Source organism: Phycodurus eques, chromosome 23, assembly GCF_024500275.1.
Source record: "Phycodurus eques isolate BA_2022a chromosome 23, UOR_Pequ_1.1, whole genome shotgun sequence".
In the NCBI taxonomy this organism is placed as follows: Eukaryota; Metazoa; Chordata; class Actinopteri; order Syngnathiformes; family Syngnathidae; genus Phycodurus; species Phycodurus eques.
The window spans coordinates 4,544,107-4,570,169 of NC_084547.1; the positions used below are offsets into that span (position 1 = coordinate 4,544,107).

The 26,063-nt window shown below is 45.7% G+C and overlaps 1 protein-coding gene across 7 annotated transcripts in view; it reads right to left on the reverse strand.

The window, feature by feature from the left end:
* Positions 1–26,063, reverse strand: part of LOC133397741 (nuclear factor 1 B-type-like) — a 64,566-nt gene that overhangs the window by 16,098 nt on the left and 22,405 nt on the right. For 4 of the 7 annotated variants that reach the window (XR_009767684.1, XM_061669003.1, XM_061669002.1 and 1 more), the window contains exons 3-10: positions 14,566–14,622; positions 11,528–11,596; positions 8,902–9,022; positions 8,001–8,122; positions 5,191–5,325; positions 4,939–5,123; positions 1,955–2,093; positions 1,485–1,567 (exon numbers count right to left, since the gene is read on the reverse strand). Coding sequence is in view for 6 of the 7 variants with exons in the window: in XM_061669003.1 (XP_061524987.1) it covers positions 1,485–1,567; positions 1,955–2,093; positions 4,939–5,123; positions 5,191–5,325; positions 8,001–8,122; positions 8,902–9,022; positions 11,528–11,596; positions 14,566–14,622 (911 nt within the window). In the remaining variant the exon portion in view is untranslated. Of the gene's footprint in view, positions 1–1,484; positions 1,568–1,954; positions 2,094–4,938; positions 5,124–5,190; positions 5,326–8,000; positions 8,123–8,901; positions 9,023–10,904; positions 11,597–14,346; positions 14,623–26,063 lie in introns of those variants that run through there. The other 3 variants (XM_061669001.1, XM_061669005.1, XM_061669004.1) reach the window with 3 other exon arrangements.

A 26,063-nucleotide genomic window follows, 5' to 3' on the forward strand; every position in this document is an offset into this window, starting at 1 on the left:
AAAATGTATTCTGCATCCAATCTCCGCTTTATGCCACAGTGGGTTTAAATTCACAGCATTGGTAATTACCGTTTTATGTTCCATAAACCGGTATGTAGAAGAAGCTCTTTAACCCAAATTGTATTTTTCACATCCATGCATTTTCAAAAATACTGTTTTCATGCAATCAAAATTAGTGCCATTTAAATTGATTACTTGATCCCGAGACTGGTATTTATTTGAACAACACTGAAAATCTGGATCAAAATAGTATTTTAAAATTGTGGCTGAGTGAGAATCAATCGTTTTTTTTTTTTTTGTCTTGTCTTGTCGTGGCACAGGGGGGCAGAGAAAAGAGAGAGAGAATGAGAGAGGAGCCAAATGGAGCTTTATCATTATTACTGAACATTTGTAAAAAAAATTAAAAAAAAAGAGGTTGGGGGTGTAGTTGTGGAGTGATGGTTATATGGTGGCGTACAGATGCATTCAATTAGTTGTGGTTGGAAAAGCCTTGGCCTCAAACCAGCACTTAAAAAGGTTGAGGAGGGGGGGAACACACTCTCCAGTGTGTCCTCTTCTAAACTTGCGCACACACGCACACGCACGCACGCACACGGACACGCACGCACACGGACACACCTCACCTATCCTGAGAAATGGCGGCGCAGCAAGACTCCAGTAATACTGATAATGACGCCCGACAGCGGCCGCAGTGCGACGCGAGCCTTTGCAACTCCGAAACAGAACGCGTTTCAACTCGATATGGAACTGTTGTCACTCAGATGGCGGCAAAAGGGCCTTCGAGGACGGCAAGAGCGGGTTTGAAGAGCTGGACAGTGCATCCCGAAAGTAGTCACAGCGCGTCGTGATTTCATGTTACAGCCTTATTCCAAAACGGATTAAATTCAGAAACATTTCTGCTGCTGAGAAAGGACTGTGGACTTCATCATCCGTAAATGGAAGACGTTCGGAATCATCGGGACTCTTCCAAAGCCGGCCACCTGGCTAAAGTGAGCTTTCGGGAGGTGACCAAGACCATGGACCCTCAGAGAGCTCAGAGCTCCAGCATTCCTCTGATGGAGCTCAAGAGGTGCTGCAAAGAGGAATGAGCCACACTGGCCAAAGACACAGTCGGCGTGTCAAGCTTGTGGCATCACAGTCAAAAGGGACTAGAGGCCGGAATTGCTGTCAACAAAGGCTATCAATACATGTAATTTATGTTTTGTTTTGTTTTTTTAAATAGATTTTTAAAAATCTATTTTAAAAAAAAAATAATGTATGCTGTTATTATGGATTGTTGTGTGTAGAATTTTGAGAGGAAAAAAATGAATTTACTCCATTTCGTAATGAGGCTCTAACATAACAGTGTGTGTAAAAAGTGAAGCACTGTGAGTATGTTCTGGATGCACTGTAACTGTAACCAAAGGAGAGGGCAGGGATGTCTTGTGTGATGCGCGGGGCGGTGGGGAAGAGGAAAATGGAGGAAGGTGCTGGAGGGGGTTCACCTGTTGCTGGTGGAGGAAGGCGGGATCTCTGGGGCTCAGGCCAACGAAGCGGTTCGCCGTCGGGGTGCCGGGAGCCGAGTAGCCTGGGCGACACACAGCGGCCGACATCAAAAACGGGTGTGGTGTAACATGTCGCTCTCGTCTATAAAGCCACTGATTGGAAGTGCTCTATAAATTCTGGCTCAGTTATCAGCATGGCAAGCGTCCAATAGTGACAAGTGGGGCACACCACAAGGTCAGATTTTGGGCCCACTTTAATTAGCGGGTAATAAACCTGCAAGCATGACGTAAATCCCCCTTAAATGTTTTAACAGTAAAACAGGAGAACAACCAATGTCTGCAAAGAGAGGTTACCATGAGGGGTGGTGGGGGGGGTGTAGCCTGTTCCAGCATTACTAAAGCGTTTTTACGAGCCAGCGTACCATGAAAATGCCTACAAAGCATTTTGTGCCCCCGAGAGCAGGACTCACCTTCCGTTGACGTGGTGATGGGCTTGGTGTCGGGCATGGACAGCGAGACCGGTCGCACGGCGCCGTGGTGCGGGGAGGGAGCCAGGACGGGTGTGAAGTGGCCCGGGACTTTGCCCACTACCTGGCCGCTGCTGTTGGGCTGCAGGGGGAGCAAAAGTTATTGTATTCCATCCATCCATTTTCCGTACCGCTCATCCTCATTAGTCACAAAGGTTATTATTATTAAGAGTAATACACTGGAAGAAAAGGACCTCTTGCTGAAAATTCAAGTCAAAACTGTCTAAAAATAACTACACTCAAATGTTACTAATTATAAGATAAATTCACCATGTAAGATTTTGCATTTTTGCAGTGCAGTAGTAGTAGTTGTAGTATTTATTGGAACACAGACTCAGTAGCGCCCCCTGCAAAGAAAATAGAAACCACAAAATTGGGTAGATGTGTCATAATGGACCCATGCCTGAAACTGAACGGAACATTTACCGTACATGTTGCTAAAATGTTGCTAAATGCGAACTCTGCTCTTATCAAAGTGCTAAATGATATAAGGTTGAATACTGACTCGGGAAAGGTGTCAACTTTAATCTTGACTATCATAGCTATGCAGATGACACACAGTTATATCTAGCAGGTGTTGTGTCACTTTCTAAAACAGATAAATATCTGGATGAGGCAATTTTTTCTTCAATTAAACCACAACAAAACAGGTCACTGTTTTTGGCAATAAAGAAAATAGAATTGCTGTTAGTAAATACCTGGAGTCACTCTCTTTTAAAAACAAAGACCAAGTTCGAAACCTTGGTGTTCTGATAGATTCCGACCTGACTTTCAACAGTCTTATCAAATCAATTACTAAAACTGCCTTCTACCACCTGAAGAACATATCCAGATTGAAGGGTGGCATGTGTCAAGCAGACCAGGAGAAGCTCATCCATGCTTTTATCTCAAGTAGACTTGACTATTGTAATGGTCTTCTGACTGGACTCCCTAAAAAGAGCATTAAACAGCTGCAGCTCATCCAGAATGCTACGGCTCGGGTTCTCACCAGAACAAAGAGGTCAGAGCATATGAATCCAATTCTAAAGTCTTTACACTGGCTTGCAGTCAGTTTTAGAATAGATTTGAAAGTTCTGCTACTGGTCTATAAATCACTAAACCGTTTAAGTCCTGAATACATGAGTGAAATGCTAATGGAATATTAACCCAGTAGGGATCTGAGATCGACAGACTCAGGTTTATTCGATTAATTTTGTATTTCTCTTTGTTTGAAATGTTTAATAAGCTGTTTTTGTTCTTAAAAGTGTTTAATCATGTCAAGCACGTTGAGTTACCTTGTGTATGAAATGCGCTGTTTCAATCAATTTGCTTTGCTTTGGTTTGCTTTTCGTTCATAGCAGCCAGTTTGAGGGCCACATTTTCTGAAAAAGCCTCCTGGAAAATTCGTCCCCCTGTCACCAGTTTCACCGATCGACACAAATTCGGGTCTATCGTGAAAGGACACACGAAAAAGTCTCAAGACGTCAGGCCCGACGTTAAACGGGAAGGCGGCCATTTTGGTTTGAAGCAGCCATTTTTGTTGAATTCCGAGGCTCGTCCTGCCATTAACTCCTGCTCGGGAATTTGCCCGAATCAGACCTGAACTTAAGCAAGTACGCGAGAAGCTTTTCTGCCGAGGCCATCTGATGTGGGTGGAGCATGGCGCCGAAGTTTGATTATAATTGAGGATTTGCCACGAAAAAGGGGGTGCGAGGGCCTATTCATCGTCGCTTGCAGCTCTGATTATTATTATTTTCTGCTAATCTCAATAAAGCACACTATTGTCTCTTAACCAGCCCGGTTCCACATTAAAAGAACAGATTTGAGCGGTCACTATTATGACTGTGACTCTGAAGGGGGACGCTCAGTCAATGAGTATGGATTTCCTACATGATTTTGCACAATGATTTTAATAGCGCTCATAAATGGAATTCACTGGGATCCGGGGCGTGAAAAGACGGGCCGAGCGAGCGGTCACAATGGCATGAATGCGCCAGCACAGAGAGACTATATAGAAAGAAAGAAAGAAAGAAAGAAAGAAAGAAAGAAAGAAAGAGAAAGAAAGGGGGCGACTCTTTTGGACGGCTGGAGACTGTCTGCGCCGTTCATTTCAGGACCGCCCTAAGTTCAAAACTCAAACAGGCCTTTCTCGAAAAGAATTGTGTCCAGAGGGTTCCCTTGGATGTGAATAGAATGTTTAATTAGAGTGTCATATAATCTGCGTTAAAGCAAGCATAAAAACATTTTGGCACTCGTCCACGGGCTTATAAGCGCCGCGTTATTTGTTGGGGCCCCACCCCCACTGCTCGCTACCCTCCCGACGAGCAGAGGGCCAGTTAATTCTGCAAAAGAGCCGGGGCCCGGCAACGGCAAATATTTACAACCTTTATCATTCCCCATGGTTTTTCTCTGGAGTAACAGACACCCTTAAAAAAAAAAAAAAAAGGCACAGCGCCGCCGGTACCAACTCTCTTAAACCCAGCGCCTCCGCCGCACTCTGGAGATGGAGCTCATTGTTTACAGTGTGAAGCACCGGGATATAAAACTCAGAAATGTCACGCGGGACTCTTCAATTGAGACGCCTGCCCCCTTCTCCTCCAAATACAACACTCCGGCCGCAGCGTGCTTCCTTCAAACTTTGCTTTTTCCGCATTTTAAAATGGCGGCGATTAAAGTGGCCGTTGGGAACAATCGGCGCGGCGGTATCAGCTGAACGAGATGCCATTCTCCTCACCGCCGGGACTCTTCCGGGAGATGGCGACACTGAAGGAATAACACTTTGCTACACTGTACAGCTTGTATAACAGTGTAAATTCGCAGGCCCCTTAAAATACCGAAATCCTTGGCGACAAAAGTGAATGCACCTCTTCGTGAAAATGTACAAATCTATATTGTGAAATATTATACCTAAAACGCAAAGCAAACTCATTTAACACAGGGGGACCCACCTGGCTGCTCTGCGGGCTGGACGGGTCGTACGACGGCACGTAGCTCTTGAGGGGGTCGGCCGGGTTGAGGTGGGGCGGGTAGCGGATGGTGGTGTGCGGGAAGTAGGACGACGGCGCGGGGGGCAGGATGGCCGAGGCAGAGAACTGCAGCGGCGAGTGCGGCGGCGGACTCCTCGTCGATATAACTGCGAGGCGGACAAGAAAAGGCGTTCAGGATCAGGGGCGGTCCAGGGAACCGCCGAGGGAACTCACCGCTGTGTCCTACGCCCGCCAAGCCCGGGTGATGAGGCTGAGGAAAAGTGCTGATTCGTGGCGAGGACTCCTGCGGGGAGGTGGGGCTGAACATCGGCTTCTCTGGCTTCTTCATGCTCGGCGAGGACATGTCTGCTGGATATCAAAACACACATGCACACGCTCAGCACATTTTCATTCTCATTATCCAAATCAAAGCGAACGGGCCGGTTCGGAACATGTTTGGAAAGATGACAAAAGTGAGGTTCGTCCTGCCAAAAATGGATTGAAACACGTCCCTGTTGTCGTGAGAATGGGATTTACGTGGATTAGGATCCTCGGCGGGGCAGGTGGAAAAGTTGATTTTGCAAATTGTACACGTGCGGTTTAGGGGGGGAAAAGACATTCCGGAGAAAAAGGAGCCCTGTGAAAACTCCTTTTTGTCACGTCCGAGGACGTCAGATCAGATCCCGGCCGTTCGAGGGATCATGAATACAAAATCGGCGGCTGACATCTGCTCGGCTCGCCCCTCGCACGCCGTCTGACAAGCTTCCATAATCCGCCGTGGATAATCCCCGAGCTTTTTAGGAGACATGAAATTTGTTAAGAAAGTGGAAGAATAAGCAAAGACGCTCACACGCTCTCGTGAGCCGCCGTCACAACTGTGTGCCTTTCAATTTTCCACGCTCGGACTCGGGGCTTCTGAGGGGAACCGGATAACAGAACCGACCCGAGACAGGACGGCTTATGTTTTCTAGGGACATTCCTAAAGTTCTTTGTCACTGATTCTCTGTGAGTGTATAACTTTTACACCCCCCCCCCCCCCCCATAAAGTATGTTGTCAGTACACTCCCTTTACCCACAAGAGGGAAGAATCGGCCCTGTGACAGAAAGAATTGCTTGTTTCCAAAGAAGAGAGCGGTAAAGGTTGCTGGAATTTGCGTGTGTGGGGGGGAGGGGGGGGAGGGGGCGGGGCTGGGGGGGGGGATTCCCACTAAGAGGTTGTGAGAGGATAAGGGCTTCATATTTCCGTGGCGCTTCGAGCTTTTTCCTCTCTTCACCTAATGGAATCCTTCGGAGAGGTGAGGGGAGTGCCTCGGGAAATGCAAAATTAATTACGAGAAACCAAACACACACACGCGCACACATACACACACACGGCCGGCCAGAAAAGTGCACGCATTCCTTCCACCATTTGATATCTTCTACAATGCGTAGTTAAATGATGGAGTGACGTGTCACTGCCCGAAACTGAACAGGAAGTTGTCCATTTTGGTCTTAAGCAGCCATTTTTGGGCAAAAGTCCATGAAGAAGGAAAAAAAAAAACAAAAAAAAAACAAGGGGGGCCTGGAAAGTTAGAAGACAAATCAGTTCCCAGTCACCACTTTCACCGATTGTCACAAAATTGAGTGGATACGCCTGTCATAAAAGGAGGAAGGCAGCCATTTTGGTTGTAATTGTTGACGAGACGCCAAACTGCATGTACATGCACATGGCGTCTTCCACCATGTGACATCTTCGACATTCCGTCACTCGTTTGCGACTCTCGCCGCTCATCCCAGCTCCTCCTGGCAGCGTAATAACGGCCGTCTCGGGAGGGTTTGCTTCAGTCCGCGTCGAGAGCGGCGCTCTGAAGGCCAGGCGCCAAGGGAGCGTCTGAAATTTCATGCGGCCACACCGGGCTTGTGGTTTGAGTCCCACTTGCGGTTTGTCTTGTGTATCGGATGTTTCTTGCATTACAGCAGACTAGACAAGCTTTGGGGAACAAAATAAACATGCGGTACATTTGATGAAGAGAAAAAAAAGCCCTCGAAGTGCGAGGACGGCTGAGGTGATGACTATATAGCCCCCCCACCCGATATATCGTGCTTCATCCTTTGCACCCTCACTGTATCGCGGATTTTTCAGAGTTCAGAGTTGTTTGCCTTGAAATGTCGTACCGTGCTCATATTTCTGCTCTCTGTGTGTTCAAGTAGCAGTTGTTTGAAGGTTTATAATTACTGTGACAGCTACGCTGTTAGCCCGTTTATGGCGTTTTGCATTATACGCATTAAGCTCGCTAACTTTAGCTCGACATATTTACATAGTTTCGTTGAACATTTGGGTGTGTTTGAGTTCATTTTTGTCAGTTTTACAGTCAAATCAAATGGGCGTGGCCAATAAACAGCTTGAAGCAAGCACGCTTTGTCTCTTATTTGGAGAATTGTGTGAGGGACACAGTGAGAAAAGGCGCTAAGGATCACTTTCCACTTCAAACCATTTTTAAATTTCAAAGCGTGTGGGAGGAGCCAAACCAACAAAAAGGTTTGATGAGCTCTGTAAGAGTCACTCTTTTTTTTAACTAAGGTAAATACAAATGTACACAACAGTAGGTAAACTGTAGAACGCAATTTGCAGATGCTCCCCTCGAGCGATTTTGATCTGTCAGTTCAAAGTTTTTCAGTCCAAATGCACGGTAAATACTGTGTCATGAACTACAGCTGGAACACTTTGTTCTGGTCGAGGATACTCTGCCCCGCGGAATCGGCCGTTTCCTGTAACGCGGGCAACAGGTGTGCGAGCGCCGGGACTCGCATTCAGACAGGCAGCAGTTCAAACGGGCCTACAGGCGACCCTGAGAGCGCCCCCGCTGCTATCTCTGTCACGGTATGTATTTTGAGAGGGTTGAACAGGTTCACGCTGCCGGAAGAGCAGGCGCGCTTGAAGACAAACGTGTCGGCTTTGAAATGCGGTAATTTACGACCCCTGCGGTGGCCCTCGAGTTCAAAAAATATTTCAATTCATGCGAATCCGCCGCGGACGCTGGAGATCCTCCGGCTGCGCAAATCACCTCCATCTCGGTCGTGCCAGTTTGCCCGACTGCTGGCCGGCGAGCTCGGCGACGAGTAGAAGTCGGGACCGGTCGGGCTGGTGTCCATGTTCTCCTCCATGTTGACGGTTTTGGGCCTTTTGCTGCGGAATGGAGTCACAAGGGGCAGGCTTGAGCAATACATGTTGAACTTTGAAATGAGTGAAAAGGCCAAAGACTGAAACTCATTTAGCCCGAGTGACTTCAGTAAAATATATACAGGGGATCCGGAAAGTATTCATGTACCTTCACGTTCAACACAGTTTATGTTCAGGGTGGATTACATTCATTTTTTCCGCCCCTCAAAATTCTAAACACAATACCCAATAATGACAGCATAAAAAATGTTTTGCTGAATTTGGTGTGGTGGTAAAAATGTAAAATCTCTCTAGTTTGGGAATTTTATTTGTGAACATTTAGGAATTTTACCGTGAAAGTGTGGAAGTTTGAGAATGTGGGAATTGCTGGATTGTGGAAAATAGTCCGGGATGTACTCAGCTGAATAATTAGAATTTGGAATGGGAAAGATGGGAAAATGTCTTATTCACTTGAGTTGATTTGGGTGGAAAATGTGTATATATAAAAAAAAAAAAAAAAAAATGTATGTGGAAGGTAATATCTCAGATGTTCTGCATTGTGTGATTTTTGATTTTTTTGGGGGAAGTTGGAATGGTTGGAACCGGTGGAGAAATGTGGAAGAAAAAAAAAAAAGAAGCATGCTTTTTCATGTCGTCCTGATGGTGTGTTGTGTGTAGAATTTGGAGGTGTATGATGAATTTCATCCATTTTGGAATCATAAAATGAAAGTCAGGAATAATTTCCCGGATATACTTGTCACTAGTACACACAAGAAAACAAGCGCTTGAGTCATGCGGTTGCTGACCTGCCGGGCGGGGAGGACAGGGAGCGATGCATCCCCACGCTAGAGTTCAGGTCGTGATAGTAGGGCTGGCCGGGCATGTCCGCCATGGAGAAGTTCACCGGCGCGCCGTGGGTAATGGGCACTGCGGATGAAAAAGTCGAGGTGGTGAGCCGGAAAGCCGACGAGCAGCAGATTGTCTTTTCTTGCAACAGGAGACACGCGATTAATTGTAGAATTGCATGAGTGGTCATTATTGACGCTTTAGAGGCCCTGCGCATCAAATTAAACGCTCCTGTTTGACCATTACAGCGTTTCTGCTGAGCCCTGTGATTAAAAAGTCACCGCTTCCCACACATCGCGGGCAAGAAGCAGCTCAATCGTTTCTGCGCGATAGCAAGCCAAATAGACGCTCCTTGTTATTATTAGTTGCGGCGGTTTCGTCGGTTCCCCCGCAACATGATTTACAGCGGACGAGGTTTTTCCAGCACTGCGGTGAAGGTGAGGGGCGGGCCAGAACGAAGTGAACAAAAGGACCGCATCTCACCGCCGCCTCCTCTCGCTCTCTCTCGTTCGTTGGTGCGCTCGGGTTCGGGGCCGACCAGAGGATGGAGCGTGTGGCGCCTTCTGTTGTGGTCTGAGGTTCGCCACTGGCACCGTCCCACCGCCGTCCGCCGCTCTGGCAACCCGCTGCGGGCCTGGCGGGGGCCCACCACCCACCGCTACCCACGGCCGAGACGTCCGCGGAGGTCCTGCGGACGCTGGATGCGCGGCCGTTGTTGTTGTTCCCGCAGAGCGGAAAGATTATACTGCACGCCTGTGCGCGTTGTTCTATGCTTTGTTTGTATGTGTTGCTGCTCCCTGTGTGTTAAAGTAGCAGCTGTTTGATGGTTTAAAATGACCAAAACGCCAATTCTAATTTCCATTAGCCCATCTGTTGAATTTCGCATCATATTTTAGCATTAAGCTGGCATACTTTTGTTAGATGGAATGAACATGTTTAAATATAGAATGTTTAATACTCTTTTCTTTTATGTGTCAGTTCTATACGAAACTTCAACCAGGAGTGACAACTAAACAGCTTGAAGCACGCACGCTTTGCCTCTTATTTGGAGAAGTGTGTGTGTGTTCGCGAGAGTCTTCAAATCCTTTCAAGTCCTCAAAGTGATGTTGTACGATGGATTCCCATTGACTGAGTGGAAAGAGACGCTGCGGAATGCTCAAAAGAAAACTTTGTATTAATCATTTTCAATGTGTTTAAAGTATATGGAAGAGATGAAACTAAGCGGGGGAAAAAAAAAAAATCTGGACAAGGACTTTAAAGGCTCTGCAGCTTCCAGATGAAATGTCAGGATGAACCCGAAAAAGGCGAGCTGAATTTCAGCTCTTAACATTTGAATGCACGTCAAACTATATAAGATTGCTTTTTGCACAACTTGCTGTTCATTACCAAGGAGCTTAATGGAAACATTAACAAAATAATTACTTCTATAAGCAAGGAGGTGGGGGAGGAAAAATCTGGAATTTCATTTTTGTAAAAACGATAAGAATAATAGCGATCTGGTTTTATTTGAAGACCCTCTTGCCCGGCTCTATTATACAGCAACATTTTAAAAGGGAGCGTCAGCCTTGAAATCTCACTCATGCACCTCTAAGAATGTCTCAGCAGAGCGATGATGGACAACCGGCTACATAAACGTCTCACCGGAGAGTTTAGGGGTAAATCCCCGTGCTTCCGTCGACCTTCTTAATATTACAGGACGGAGCAGCGAATTAAAAGCTACACACAAAAAAAAAAAACACATTGTGTCTGATTGTATTTTCATGGCTACGTTGCTTGTTTGCTTGTTTGTTTCCTCTTCAGTACACTTTGTTCCACTGGCATAGTAACAAGCCTGAGCTTAAAAAAAAAAGAAGAAAAAAAAGAAAAGAAGAGCAGGTAAACGCCTCCTTCTCTGAAGGAGGCCCAGGATTCCTGGAGGAGCGAGCGTCAAAGGCGGACGTGTCGATACACATACGCAGCGCTTCTTTACGGACGTGTTCCCGCTTTCGCGACGCAGACTGGCCCGACTGGATCGACTGCAATGCCCTAAATATGTGATCGCAAATGACAGCCGCCTCAGCGTAATTCGAGGTAACGCGCGTCGTATTCTGACAAATCCAGGAATCACAGGTGGCCGACATTCCTGAGCATTTAATTTGCAGTTACCACCGTGTGCGTGCGTGCGTGCGTGGGTGTGTAGCTCGACACTGACTGACACATCTCTGGCATTGTTCTACCTGTAAAGGCAGGTAAATCGTTACTACTTCAGTCGCCATTTTATTAGATTTTTTGACTCAGCGTATTTAGATTCTCCCATTCTTTAAAAACATATCGCAAACGTGTCTTCCTAAAGTTTGGCACACGCTGCGAGTCGGACCTTTGTCCGCATTCATCTTGACAAGTTTACCACCCTGCTTCCTTCAGGATGTATATGAATGAATGCCCTCTGAAGTTAGCTTCTAACGTGACATCTCATGTTAGAGTGAAGGAAGTCCAGTGTTACGGGTGAAAAGGCAAAACTTGTTTGAAATCAAATCATTGTCATTTGGTTTTATTTCAATGCCAAACCGGCCCGCCCGACCGACCGACAACCGCGCACACACTTACTTCTGGATACTCGCACCAGTTCCGCGACGCTGAACACTCCCGATTTGATGAAGCTGTCTTCCAAATAGACTGTCAATAGAAGCACAAGGAGATATTCCTTTCATCATTTTTCTCAATAATAGTGTCAGTAAATTATGTTCATTGGTTTAATGTGAAGGTGAAAATCCAGAATGATCTTTCAATTTTGAGAGACCCCGTGTTCCCCTAAAGCCCATAAAGACAGTGGTTCTCCAATTTTGTACGCCCCAAAAATATTCATAATACGTGTTGACAGTAGCGAATGACTTCCGAATCTGGATGTTATCCTTCCTCCTTGCACTATTCCCATATAAAGACGTCATAGTCCAACAAATGAAAACTATCCGAACTGGAAAGAGTACGCTGGCGCAGTTTGGCTGCCGCTTCTAACTCTAATGGCTTTCTTTAACCAGGATCCCTTGCTGTACCGGGGCCAAAGGTAGAAGAACCCAAGTTTGTTTTGTGACTGCCGGTGCTGTAAATCCTCGCTGCCTTGGTTCAGCTGCTTCCTTCTAGCGAGCCGGCTAGCCACCGGCAATGTTTCCTTGGCGGCTTCGGTTGGCTTTCACATGCCGAATCCCGCGGAGGTCTCGGTGGGGGGCTTCGTCGCCATCCCCACTGCGGTCACCGAGGCCAAATGCGCACAGTGAAATATTTTTCTTTTTTTTTTTTTTTTTTTTAAACAAATGCGCCACGGCAGCAGTTGCAGCTCTTGTCAGAAGAAATTCAGTAGTATGTACGTATGTATGTTCTTTGAGTCGTTGCGATTCGAATCCAAAAATTCTTATATGCGCCGTTCATTTTTTTCAAATGCCAATCCGAGTGACCGCCGACTCGTGAACAGCCAAAGGTAACAGTTTTTTTCGAGAAGTCTTAATGTTATGAGAATAAAGTTGTATTTTTCAAGAAAAGAAAATCTGTAATCATTACAATAACAAAGACATATTTGTTTGTGATGAAAAGTCGTAATTTGACGAGAAATTATTCCAAGATAATCATCCATCCATAATATTATGATATGAAAGTCAAAGTTAAACGAAGAGAGAAATTCATATATTAAGCAAATTTCAAAAATATTACTTTCTTCTTGTAAGATGACATCTTTTGTTCTGGAAAAGGCGCCTTTGTCCCAAAAAAAAAAAACAACAACAACAACAACAAAAAAGACTATAGTCTTGAAAAAAACTACTTAATTCATGAAGGACTGTCAGATGTCACAATCATATCAAACCTTTTAATTGGCCCAAAGCTCAGGCAGGGAGGAGTAATAGGTTAATTATGTTTGTTTTATTGGCGCGCCAGTCCTTATATGTATGCACTCTTTTAAATGATACAACAGAATCTTTTATTGCAAAATTATTTTGCGGAGCCCCAAGCTACAGCCCGTGGATTTCAGTTTGAGAACCACTGCTTGTTGTCTGAAGTCGAAATTACGACATCATGTTGACGTTATTGAGGAATCCAAATGTGTTCGCTCACAAAAATCACAAGATCACAAAAATCACAAGCTCAGTTGTTTCGAAGGTGTCGATTTGTCCTGGCCCGGTCGTCAGGCCTCCCGGAAGACGACCGGAAGGTTATTAGCACTCAAGTGAGTCGAAAGACCAGCATGGCTCGACTTTGCCACGTGCCACGGAGATAGGCGGCGACTCAGTTGGCACCTACGGGTGCTCCCGGTGCGGTGGGTGAGCCCACGGCCTCCCGAGCCAGAAGTGCTGGCTGGGTGGCATGTTTGCCTTGGCACTCATCTCGGCAGAACCTGCTCTTGAGGTAGCCAAGTATACTTGCCAAAACTATCTGCATTCCAGCACTATGACCAGGAAATAACAGTCCCATCCACTTTCTGAGCCGCTTCTCCCCACGCGGGTCGCGGGCGCGCTGGAGCCTATCCCAGCTATCATCGGGCAGGAGGCGGGGTACACCCTCAACTGGTTGCCGGCCAATCGCAGGGCACATACGAACAAACTACCATCCGCACTCACATTCACACACACCTACGGGCAATTTAGAGTCTTCAATTAAACATAACAGTACCATCGGGGAATATTTTGGGTTTTGCTCTCTCATGTCCTGAATGACGACATTTAATGTTGTCCATCCATTTTCCGTAGCGCTTGTGCTCATTCGGGGCGCGGCTGAGCTGGAGCCTCGCCTAGCCGACTTCAGTCAGCACACTACTTCCTGGTTCCCGGCTGACGTCAGACGTCACAAATGCGCGTTCAGGTCATACAGTTTGTTAGCGTCCTACATCCTTAGTTAGCATGCTACTTCCAAGTTTGGACTACCAAACAAAAAATGTGAAACAAAGAATTCCGCCTGAGCCGCGGTCATCGTTCGCCAAGTTTTCAATCCCATTAACATAAAGCTACTTGAACACCTTAACAAAAAATGTTAGCGTTTTAAGTTAGCCGCGGCTCTGCTGGTTGTTATTCTCGTAGCATGACCCTGGACTGGTCACCAGCCAATCCCAGGGCAACAAGGATTCACACTAATATTCACACCTATGGACAATTTGGAGACTTCAACCGACCTAACGTGTTTTTGGAATGCGGGAGGAAGCCGGAGTACCCGCAGAAAAGCCACGCAAGCGCGGGGCGAGCGTGCTAACTCCACACAGGAAGGCCAGAGCGGACATTCGAACCCCAGACTTCATAAGTGCGAGGCAAGCGTGCTTTCCACTCATTCACCGTGCTGCCAATTTAATTAATTTGTTATTACCAATCAAATTTTATCCCCGCACAGGCCACGCCATTTTAGAAACGCCGCCCTCAGCAATGATTTTAAGTTGCAATTACCTTGACACCAGATGTGTCTCTTTGACTATGTAGTTGCTATCGATGCGACGCTTTTTGTTCGTTCCAAAAATGTTTTTACATGCTTGTCAGGCACGTTTTTGAAGTCAGTAAATGGGAGATGGGGGGGGGGGGGGGGGGGGCATATGTCGTGTGTGTGCGGTGAATTAATGGTGGAAGAACAATGGCCCAATGGAGTGGAGGAAGGATGACTGGTACTCGACATACCTGGAAGAGGGTTCTTGCCTGGCTCATTGTTACTTGGACTTCCTGACTGGTGGGAGTCTGCAAGCACATTGAAAAGGAGGACAACAAGGGTTTAGGACAGCAAAACAAAAGCTTGATTGTACATGAAGCAAGATTGCTATCATTCCCTTAAATCTCTAGTATCCATCTAAAGCAGCAGAAATTTGCACCATGGAATTGTTGTTGTTGTTGCCCCCCCCGAGTACGTAACAAGTCACGAAGAGAAAAGAACCAAGATAGATTTGTGCAATCGTGAAAGCAGCTCGCTGACATTTGGGGAACAGTGTTCCCAAAAACCGCCGTTGGAGGTTGCTGGATTGCGCCAAGGTCCGAGCCCCCCCCCCCCCCCCCCCCCCGCAGGAGGGGCCGGGGAAATACGATGCGACATAGGTGGAATTCTTTCCGGCGAGCTTTTGTTTTTTACCTCAAAGACTCGATGAGAGGGGAATTTCTCTTCATTTTTCACTAACACCTATCAGCTTTCCGTTAGACAAAGTACGCCTTTACGTTATCAACAGTCCTGCAATATGAGAGCGAGCGAGAGAGAGAGAGACAGAAAGATAAATAGAGCGATAAAGGGAAATAGAAAAAGAGGTAGCGATAGAAAAAGAGGGATAGAGAGCTATGGGACAGAGAAGGATAGAAATACAGAGATAGCGAGAAATAGAGCGAGAAGGATAGCTAGAGAGAGAGACATTTGATATATATCTATCTATATATACGTATATATATAGATAGATATATATATAAATATATAGACACACACACATAGATACATCTATATTATAATTTCTTTATATATAGTATTTAAGATTATTCAACAGAAACATTTTTCCCTTTATCTCATCAGTCGTAAAAAACTTAAACGTGGCCCTTGGGTACAGGATTCCCCCCCCCCCAAATAAATGCAACCCCCTTCCTCGCCCCAAAACCAAGTGAGGCGACCCCGTGAGGCCCCGTAGCTCAAAATCAAACTCTTCGGGCCGCCTTTGAGGCAATTTCACCATTCTCATGTTCTCCATCTGTCCTCGCTCGCTTCAAACGTGACCGTTAAGACAAACGAAAACAGAATGTTCTTGGCTGGAGCTCAACGACGACAATGTTCGGGAGGGGGAGGAATCGGAATGTATGGAAAATGTGGAAAATTCTTTAATCTGGCACACAGAGCATTTACAAGAGTACGGTTATATTTATTGTTTTTGGGGGGGGGTTTCCCCCCTGAAATTCATTATTTGTATTAATTCGTCTCATTAAAGAATTGGTTTATTGATTTATTGTTAAGAACTCAACGAGATAAACAATTTCACATACACATTTGGCATTACTGGTTCATTGAGTGAATTAAACAATTCTTTTTACTATTTGTATATTACATTTACATTATATTAAACCGTATTTAGTCATTTTTTTCTTCAAATTGCTTCATTTTCTAATTTTTTAAAATTCATTAATCTCATTGTTTAATTGCTATGATCCGTATTAAAATATATCCAACAATTTCTTTTAAATTAAATATGCATTTGAGTAATTTGAATTACTATTCAAAATTAAAATATTCTACTTCGTATGCTACGTTAACTTCATTTATTTCATTTTTATATTAATGTACCTCAAATAATGTTAAAATAAAAATAAATATAAAGTAAAATAAGATACATTTTACATACATTTTAGTTTTTTTAAATGTATTTCATGGCATAATTGATTTTACTTTAATTATACATTCATTAAAATGTTCATTCATTTCAATGAATGTATAATGTTTGAATCGATTTATTGAAATAATTAATAACTTTATTACATAAAATATATTTCAAACTAAATATCTGCATATTCAGATAATATATTGTTCATTGTTTTTCACCTTCGAATGACCAAGCCCATTTGTCCCATTTCAAAATCCAGTGAGTGCAAAAGTTTGCCCACCCCTGGTCTATAAAATCTATTGGCTAAAAATATGAAACCAAAAGCCGAGCGTGTCTCACTTTATTTCTGTGTACGTCAAATTGAGGGGCTACCAAGCATACACGATCTGGCTTGTTGTTGTTGTTGTTGTTACAAACGGCTTTTGTCATTTGGCGGAGGTTCGAGCCGATTGGCCCGTGGAGCCTTTTTGGTGCAGGATGGGTGGGGCCACTGCGTGAAAAGAAAAAAAAAAAAAAAAAAAAAAAGAAAGAGCAGATGGCGGCGGCAATTAGAGAACCCAGGCAGCGTCTTCCAGCAGGAGGCCCCACTGCGGCACCGGGCGACGCCACCTGGATGACTCAAGGTGGGATGCAAACATATGGCGCATCTGCCAGGCCCGGAAACACCGCCTCTATCGCCTTACATTTCGACCTTTCACCTCTTCTCCCTTTCACAGGTGCCGTATATTTGAACATGTTTTTGTTTTGTCCAACCATCCATCCATCCATCCATCCTCCATAGCCCTCTCCCTCCCGCTGGTGGTCAGTGAGCATTACGACTTTGCCCTTTGTCGAAAAAGGTCGTCTCTTTCGGGAATTTTCCGGGTAGAGGACGGATTTACGAGACATTTACAAGAGCGCCCGCCGCCCATCGCTATTCAACAAATTCAAAGTAACGCTCGCTTTTTAATGAAAATGCTGTCCAGCTACGAGAGTTATCAAGTCTAAAATTGGCCAAATTGATACCATAGACTCGCTATCGAGGCAGATAACATGGCTTACGAGCATGGCTAACATCAGCTCGTTTCCGTCGTTTCCGATACTTAAAAACCCGCGGAGAAGAAGCTACTCATTTTCTGATAAATAAGTACTTTTCCAGTTGTACTACATTGTTTATTTTGTTTTTGCACCGACCGAAGCAGGGAACACGGCAAACTAGCGTGGCTAACATCAGCTCGCTTTTGCTGTGTCGTGACTTCACAAAGCAGAGAAGAGTACTGTCGCTATTGATTTTCTGAGAAATGGGTACTTTTTTGATTTCGACAAATTCAATTGTTTGTTTTGTTTTTGCGCTCACAAAGGCAGAGTACATGGCTAACTAGCATGGCTAACGTCAGCTCCTTTCCACTCTGACATCACTTCACAAACCGCAGCAAAGTAGCTACGAATTTTATGAAAAATTGCGTCGACTCATGTACCAAATATGATGTTTGCTTGGAAATAAAATAATTGGAAAAGAAAAAAAAACATTGGAAAAGAATAGATTTTTGAGCTGTCACCGCACTTCTGCGATAGCGCAATATATCTGCTCAAGGTCATCGTGTGATATCGGCCCATGCCTACACTTGACACTCTTCGACGACGGGGTTTGAGTTTTGTCTTTTTTTTTTCTTTTTCCTTTTTAACAGCAGCGCGGCGTAACGCAGGCGTGGGGGGAAATGTGTCGGAAAACGCGTCCTGTGCACAAGCCCCTCCAATCCGATAGTCTTCAAATAAACAGTAGGCTAACCTGTAAATAAACAGTTGCGGTCGAGAGGGTTGGGCTTTGCCCTGAGAGCTTGGCAGGGCTCGATCACAACGCGCGCGCACACACACACACACACACGCACACACACACACACGGCCCTGTTCCAGAAACAACATTTCTTGGCACCCGTCGCTCTTGCCACTTGTTTAAATAAGCAAACGTGAAGGAAGTGAAAATCCAGTATCAATGCCATTATCTCCTGTTGCGCTGCAAGAAAAAAGAAAAAGAAAAAAAAAAAAGGCTTGTGGGTATTTTGAATGGGAGTTCTTACACCTTCTTGTCCAGTGGGATACTTATCATAGCACAGTAATGATTAGGGCAATTAAGGCTAATGGCAACAGAAATCTGGCTCGGCAAGAAAGTTTCTGTGCGGTTGTGCGGTTCCTCCACGCCCAAGTGTGTCACTCGCCTGGATTTTATAACCGCTTATAAAAAACACACACACACACACACACACACACGCACACACACACACACTCCCCCTGACCGCCGTTTTTTGTTTTTGTTTGTTTTGTTGTTGTTTTTTTTGCCATCATCTCCATTCCGTTTCCATTAAAGTGCGCGCACACACACACGATGTGGATCAAATTAGACGGATGGTTTAGGGCTGTGATTCCCAACCACTGTGTCGGGAAATGATCCAATTTCACTCAATTGGTCCCAAAAAAACTAACAAAAAATCCATTTATTTACGACAAATGGTGTGTCTTTGTTCACATATGCAAGTGACATAAAGTGACAGGCAGAAACATAAACTTATTAAAACACACTGTCTAGACACAGTGTAAACATTTGAACACACACGCAGATTTTGCAAGCATAAAATGTGTAGAAAATATGCAATAATAGTGGAATAAAATTTTTGTAAACGTGCACGCTGCAGACGTTTTTTTTTGTCAATGTTGATTGGCAGTGATATGCCAATGTGTGTACATATTTTTATGACTGCTCATTATTTGACAATTTTATTTTGTAATTACAAGGGACCATATCTGTACAAGTAGAAGATGATTAAAACAATACAATGTAACGCTTTGTATCAATAAATCGGAATTGGCACATTTGAGGGTTGCAAAATTTGCTCTTCCCAACAAACAAAACTAAAACAAAAATAAATCAATCAATCAATAAAACTCTTCCCACACTTAACCACTTTTTGAACGCATTCGAAATGCGTTTCAACACACACAAAAGAAAAATGTCGAACATGAAGAATTTATAGCGGGGGATTGTTACATTTTTGGGAAGGGGGTGCGTGGTGAGACTTTTTATTTGTTATTCATTTTTTGAGGTCTTTTAAACATTGTAAAAGTATTTTATCCCCCCAAAAAGTAGAAAGAAATAGATCAACCATGATATACCAACCAGGATTACCGTAAAGTTTTTTTTCCTTTTAAAATGATTCCTTTTTTCAGGACTTGTTATTTTATTCAAAAAATGTTTCATGTAAAATGTGCCTTGGCTCAATAAAGGTGAGGAAACACCGGCTTGGGGAACTTGATTTCAGCAGCGGTCCACGTTCGGAAGGCGCAGACGCGCAGATGCATACCGCTGTCGACATTTCAGGAGAAGGCTGCCTGGCGGCCATTTTATGCCGAGCGGGGTTCTGCGCACACGTATAGCGCTGCGGCTGCCGGAGGCCCGGGTCCCGAGCCAAGACGCATTTCAGCAGCGAGGAGGGGGAGGAGAGGGCTGGACTTCCCAACAGAAGCCGGGAACCAGTGAGAGGGCCAGAAAGGATCGGGCTCATTACGCCGCTCGGACGTGTAATGTTTCGACAATACGGCCGCTCCCGGGTAAATATTTGACGCGGCCCCCGCACACTTTGTCGGGCAGCGGGGGCCTCACCTGGAAACGCTCGTGCGTTCCGCATACGTCGGGCGCACGTGTCCGCCGGTGCTCCCGCTCTCCAACACTCGCCGCTTTGTCAACGATCTCACGTTTTTCCCCCGCCAGACTTCCGGAACCTGTTCCTCTCGATCTTCACGACACCAGCCAAACCACCACCCGATCTACCAATCAAACGCTTCATTTAAAAAAAAAAAAAAAAAAAAAAAGAAAGTAAGAATTTGCACTTACGTTGTATCCCCGCTCACACAGCAAACTTGAAGAAAAACAACAACTCAATAATAACTTTCACGCCTTCTCTATGGTTGCAAATAAGGTCAAGACGAAAAACGAAGACACCAATCGTAACCGAAGCAATTGGCTGAAGGTTTTTGTTTTGTGTTCGCAGTGTGCTCGGAATGAAGTCATTTGGGTTCGTGGATATTTTTGTTCTGCTGCTTTTATCTTGTGAGTCAACAATTTAAAAAAAATAAACTCCTTTTTAAAAAAAATGCCCTCTCCCCTCTCTTTATCGCTTTGTGTCGACGTCTGGCCTTCTCTGCCGCTTTGTTGTCTCCACAAAGCGGGGCCTTTATCGGGACGAGCCGCGAGCCCCGACGAGGGGAACAAAAGGATCCGGCGAAGGAACCTTCGAACCACGACGTATCGTGCCAGCCATTGTGTGCCAGGTCTGCCAACCGGCGATGCCCGCCCCCCCTCTGAGTCGTCAGACATCTGAGTGCCAACCCCTCCCCTACGTAAACCCATGTGTGCCATTCACCGGCAGGCTTGAAAAGGAAGCGAAATGGATGTGGGGGAGGCAATCATCATTTGCCGCTTCATATTTTTCACCAAAATAAAAAAGTAGAAAAAGAAAAGGATACTTTTTGGATGAACGTGCACATTCGAGTGCCACCAAACAAACAGCCATGAGTATGCGGGGGGGGGGGGTTTCCACTGTACTGCCTCCTGGTGGCCACAGCGGGCACATCAAAAGCAGCGACGCGACGAATTGAACTGCGGCCTTAAATCATCAAGTACAAACTGTTCAATCCTTTACATTGCATTTAAATATGATTCTGTAGAGTAGAATATTCGGGAGCGCTATTTTTCCTTGTTTTGTTTTTTTCCCCGACACCTTCCCCGGCGGACTTTGGGCGAGAAGCACGCCATCGCGGGGCCCAAACGGACAAACAACCATGACCGATTTCGAGTCGAAATCCAGTTATGAAGCCTCGCTCGCGCCGTTGACCGTATCTCTCTGTTTCTGAGCAGAGTTGGGGAATTTCCCCACACCCCCTAAACGCAGCACAGGGCCCCGCTCCCAACGCCGCCCTCCCCGCGGACCCGTCGAGACGTGCGGGTTTTGAACCCTCTCTGCGTTGCCGCCCTCCCATGCCCGTTGCCACTCAAGCAGCGGGGGTCCGCCGCATTTGTCTCATAATTATCCGACTGTATGGGGGGGTTGTGGAGATGAAAGCGGCGACTCACAGAGCTCCTCTGTCAAAGGTCTGTCTGCCCGACTGGGGGGGCTTTTCTCTGCATCTATCTGCCTTGTCCTCTTCCCCTTGCGCTCATCCACGGCCCGCCCGGCGCAGCCCCTCTTCATGGCGGCCTCCCTAAAGGAATGCCTCCGCTGAGCATAATCGCCGACAGCGAGCGCTCGTGCACAGGCCGCCCCCTCATCTAAGCCCCCCTCGCGACCGGCCGCCCCGCTGCTTCATTCACAACTACAAAACTGCAGAAATACCCCCCACCCTTACATCCTGAAAGACTTCAGACCCCCAGACTTCCCCCCCCCCGCCCTCCATCGCCCATGCTCTGCCCACCCCACTCTATATACTTTTTATTGTGGCATTTTTGGGTTTGCGGTGCGCAGTGAGATATTTCCAATGTAAAATACTGGATGTGCCTCGAACTCAATAAACGTATCATAAATACAGTCATGTCACGTTATGTCGCGGTTCAACTATTGCGGATTCAGTGCATAGCAGCTTTTTTTTTTAATAGGTCAGTGTAGTGCAGTTACTCACCTGCACACCTCTGATACAGTTAACTTTATTGGTGATATGATTTTAATGCGGCGGCAATGATTCACGTAAGGTCAGCCGAAAAGGGAACCTTACTGAGTAATCTCGACTCATACATTTGGTAAGTTACCAAGTTGCTCGAGGATACAAAGAACATGACAGGAAGGAAAGTCACTGTTCAAAACACAAGCCACACTCGGAGTTCAATGACATAAATTCACAAATACCAACCTTAGCCTGATGACTAGCGAGCGCACAAACTCATAACGATACCGAAAGGAACAAATGCAAGTAAAGAGCAACGTTACGCTCGATTTTCTACAACTACACTACTGTCATTAAAAACATCACTGTAATGAATTCTGGACTCCCACGATGCTTTTAGCTGACTACATTGAGCAACAGTGCCAACGCTTCGCTCGGGAAATCACATGAGCTGTTGTTTACGTTGAACCGGCTTACCGCTACCATTACTGCGCACGCGTGTTGAGGAGAGAAACACATTTATGCTATTACGTCCCCGGAGTACACGGGAATTGTGTCGACTGCGATGTCTTAATTCGCCGAATCAGTGATGTCCTTGATCGGATCGGCGAATTAAGACATTGCAGCCGATCACAAAATGTGCATAAAATTTTAAACATCGTCCAATCTGAGATAGTTGCTGTTGTTTCCAGAGAACAAATATTTGCCAGCAAATATGGGTGGAATGTCGCTTTCTATGTGTTGCTGCGCCGCGTGTGTGGTGTTTCACATTGTGTTAGCATTAAGATTGTAGTTTTCCGTTTGACAAAATTAGTCCGTTCGGTTGAAAATTTGGTTGCTTAGACATACTTTTAATTCTATTGTGTTTTTCGTGTCAGTTGTACAATAAACTTCAACTGGGGGGGGGGGGGGACGACAAATAACCACCTTGAAGCGAGTGTAAGAGTCTTCTTTTTATTCCCTTCAAGTGATGTTATGCTACAGTCTGGCATTTCTTGACAGCGAGAGATCGGGTTCTGGGGAAGACTTTCAAAAGTTTCAGTGTGTGGACTGCATCCCCCGCGATAAACTGCGCTTAACTGTATCGGCAACAAAACAAAAATAATAAGAAGAAGAAGAAATAAATTCCACCCTTGAGCGTACGAAACGGTGGGGGGGTTACTGTATCTACTTTTTTGCCACGACTGCCCCCGCTGCTTCATTGGCAAGCACAAAAGTGCAAGAACAGCCCTCGCCCGTCCACCCTGAAAGACTTCAGAGCCCTTCACTTCACTCGTACGCTCTGCCCACCTCTGCCCCTCGTCACCCGCCTCTCGTCTTTTCTCCTCCTCGCGGCCACCTCTCTCCTTCCTCTCCTCTTAACTACTGGCTAGGAGTTAATGGACTGTTTTGGCTAGTCTCCAGACGCTGAGTGTCACCTCATTAGCCTATGGCGGCTCGCTCCCAGACTGCTCCTCGCGTGGAAGGAGGAGGGATACGACCACGGAATGCCATTGGTCACCGGTCTGTCTCGCCCCAGGCCTCCCATCGCACACCCCCTTTAACCCCCACCTTCCTCGATCCCCTTCCCAGCACCGCAATGAATGAGAATACACGCATGCATAATTCAATCCAAAGTCTGCTCACTTCTCTCCTTCCTCCTTCTTGGAGGTTTGCCACCACGGAAAGAAAGCGAGCGTCTTCGAGACGTGGCCGAGCTCCCGACCCTGTATGGACCCATTCTTTGTCGCCTCCCGCCCCGCCGACTGAATGGCAGGGTGGCAACAGCGGGCCAATGTAAATGCCAGCCAGCCCCTGCCAGTCAATTACACCGCGACAAAGCTAATTGTTTGTGGAGCTCCGCCATTGAGGCGCTCATTGTTTATAGCACAGATGTGACGTTCTCGCGTTCTCACAGGCCCTCCGCGTGACACGCTCAAAATGGGAAACTGAAAATATGCATTAGAAGAGCAGAAAATTCTAATATCGAGTTCATCAACAAAGAAGCATTGCTATTTTCCTCTTGAATCATTTCAAACGTTCACAGTTTTTTTTTAAAGCACAAAAAAAAAAAGGAGCAATGAAACAATTCAAAATTCATATTTTCCTTCAAGAAAAAGTTATCTTTGCAAGAACAACGATGTATTTACGAGAATAAAGTACCTTTGAACGAGTAAAATGATCGTAGTGAAGGAGGAAAGATTTAAGGGATGAAAGTCATATTTGAACACTTTATTTATTATATTCTTTACTTTATTTCTGTTAAAATATCTACTATCTGTTGTAATGGTCCTGAAAAATTTATTTCTATGACAGAATTTCTGTGGAAGTTGATACAAGCTGAAAAAAAAGAGAGAAAAAAAACTGGTTTGAATGCTTGTTTTGTATAAAGAAAACCGAAGCGAATCCCAGGAGGGAAAGAAAAACAGGAAAACTTGTTTTAAATAATGCAATTCGTTTTTTTTAAAACTGCGATTAAAATAGATAATAGAATTATTTTTTTGGGGGGGGGGGAGAACAGCTTGTTTGGTTTCAGAAATAAAATCATACAATGAAGGGAGGAAGGAAACATTGGAAATGGGATTTTTGTGGCAAAACTAATTGGAGATTTTATTTTAAGGCTCACTGTGTTGTGTCAGCGATCGCCGGCGCCAAGACGAGTTTCCCGCTGGCAGAGCGGCAGCCGAGGATCCCGGGCGCGGCGGAAGAATGGCCGTCCTCCAGCTGGGCGAGAGGCCACCGCGACCGGACGCCCGCCGCGCCTTCGCCCGCACGTCGCCCTCCCCGGCTTCGGCCTCGGGGGTGGTGAACGCGCACAAACGCACACCTCGGAGGGGAAAAGAGCGACGGGATCGGTGCGTGGCACCGCAACTTGGCCCGAAACAGACAAAGAAAACAAAGCGCGCACTCAGTCAGATGATTCCGCTGGCACGGCTTCCCTGGAAACGGGACATCGGCTGGAAAGCGGGGAAAGCTCAACCGCAGAGTTTAATGTGTCATTGCGGGCATACAAACGGACGAGCGACGTTGCCAACAGATGTATTTCTGCCATTACTCTGAGGGAAGGGAAAGAAGCTGCAGGTGCAAACAAAACACCCCGTGGAGGTTTCCTCTTCAGGATAGCGTCTTGCCGCTTCAGCGTTTCGCAAGCTGTTCTTCCCACACGCATGGCGACGGTTAATGGCGGGGTTAATATGGAGGCCCGACCCACGGGCATTTTTGCCCATTGCGATATTATTCCGATAACCGATTCCATTTCAAAAAGATTGAATACAGAACTTCTTTTTGGGTCACTTAAACCTTACAACAATTAAAATGTGAACGTTTGCTGTTTTACAATACTTTTGTGCATGAGCATTTGTTTAACTTTACAACAGGGAGCATTTTTTGTTTGCGCCGATTTTTGCTTTTGTTTTGTTTGAATATCCTTGTCTTTGTTTTATGTTGTAATGTGTAAAGACGAAAAACTGATGGCTAATATTAGCCAACTAAGCCAGTCAGGCTGCAGTAAATATATTTATATGAAAAGCCTTCAAATGTATTTAAAGTGAACCCTCACTCTTCTCAGAGCCGTTTCAAAGCGCAATGTTGAATTCTCTTTTGTTGTATGCGACGCTGCTCTGCGTGTGTTGAACAGCGGTGGGAGCTTGCGCACCCGGAGAAAACCCGCGCGAGCCGAATATTGGAATTAAGCTAAAAAAAAAAAATAATCCATATCGGTCAGAGCCAAGTTTCCCCAAATGTGAGGTGAGTGAAAAGTGTACTCACTTTTCTGCGATGTTTTCCAAAAAACGTCGCAAATCGGCGAGCATTTACTGTACGTTTATTTACACGAGACTGTCGAAACGACCAGTCGGGCGACAGGGGCTCGTGTAACGCCTGGCAAAGTCTTAACAGCCGCACCGTAATGAGTCTAAGTGGCGAGCGTTTCAACTCGCAACTCCAGCGCAGGCGCCCCCCTGCCCCCGGCCCCTCCCCTCACGCTTCCATTCCCTGTCAATGAGCCGCACGCTCGAATCAAAAAGCCGGAGATGGCGAGAGTGAAGTCGAGTTGGGTTGGGGGACGCAAACGTGCACACACTTGCGTTCCTCTCACACACACACACACACACACACACAGACACACACAGACACACACGCAGATGCACACATACACGCACACACACTCTTGACTTTCACGTGCACTCTGTTTCACGCACAAGAATATAAGAACGTCTTTGTCATTGT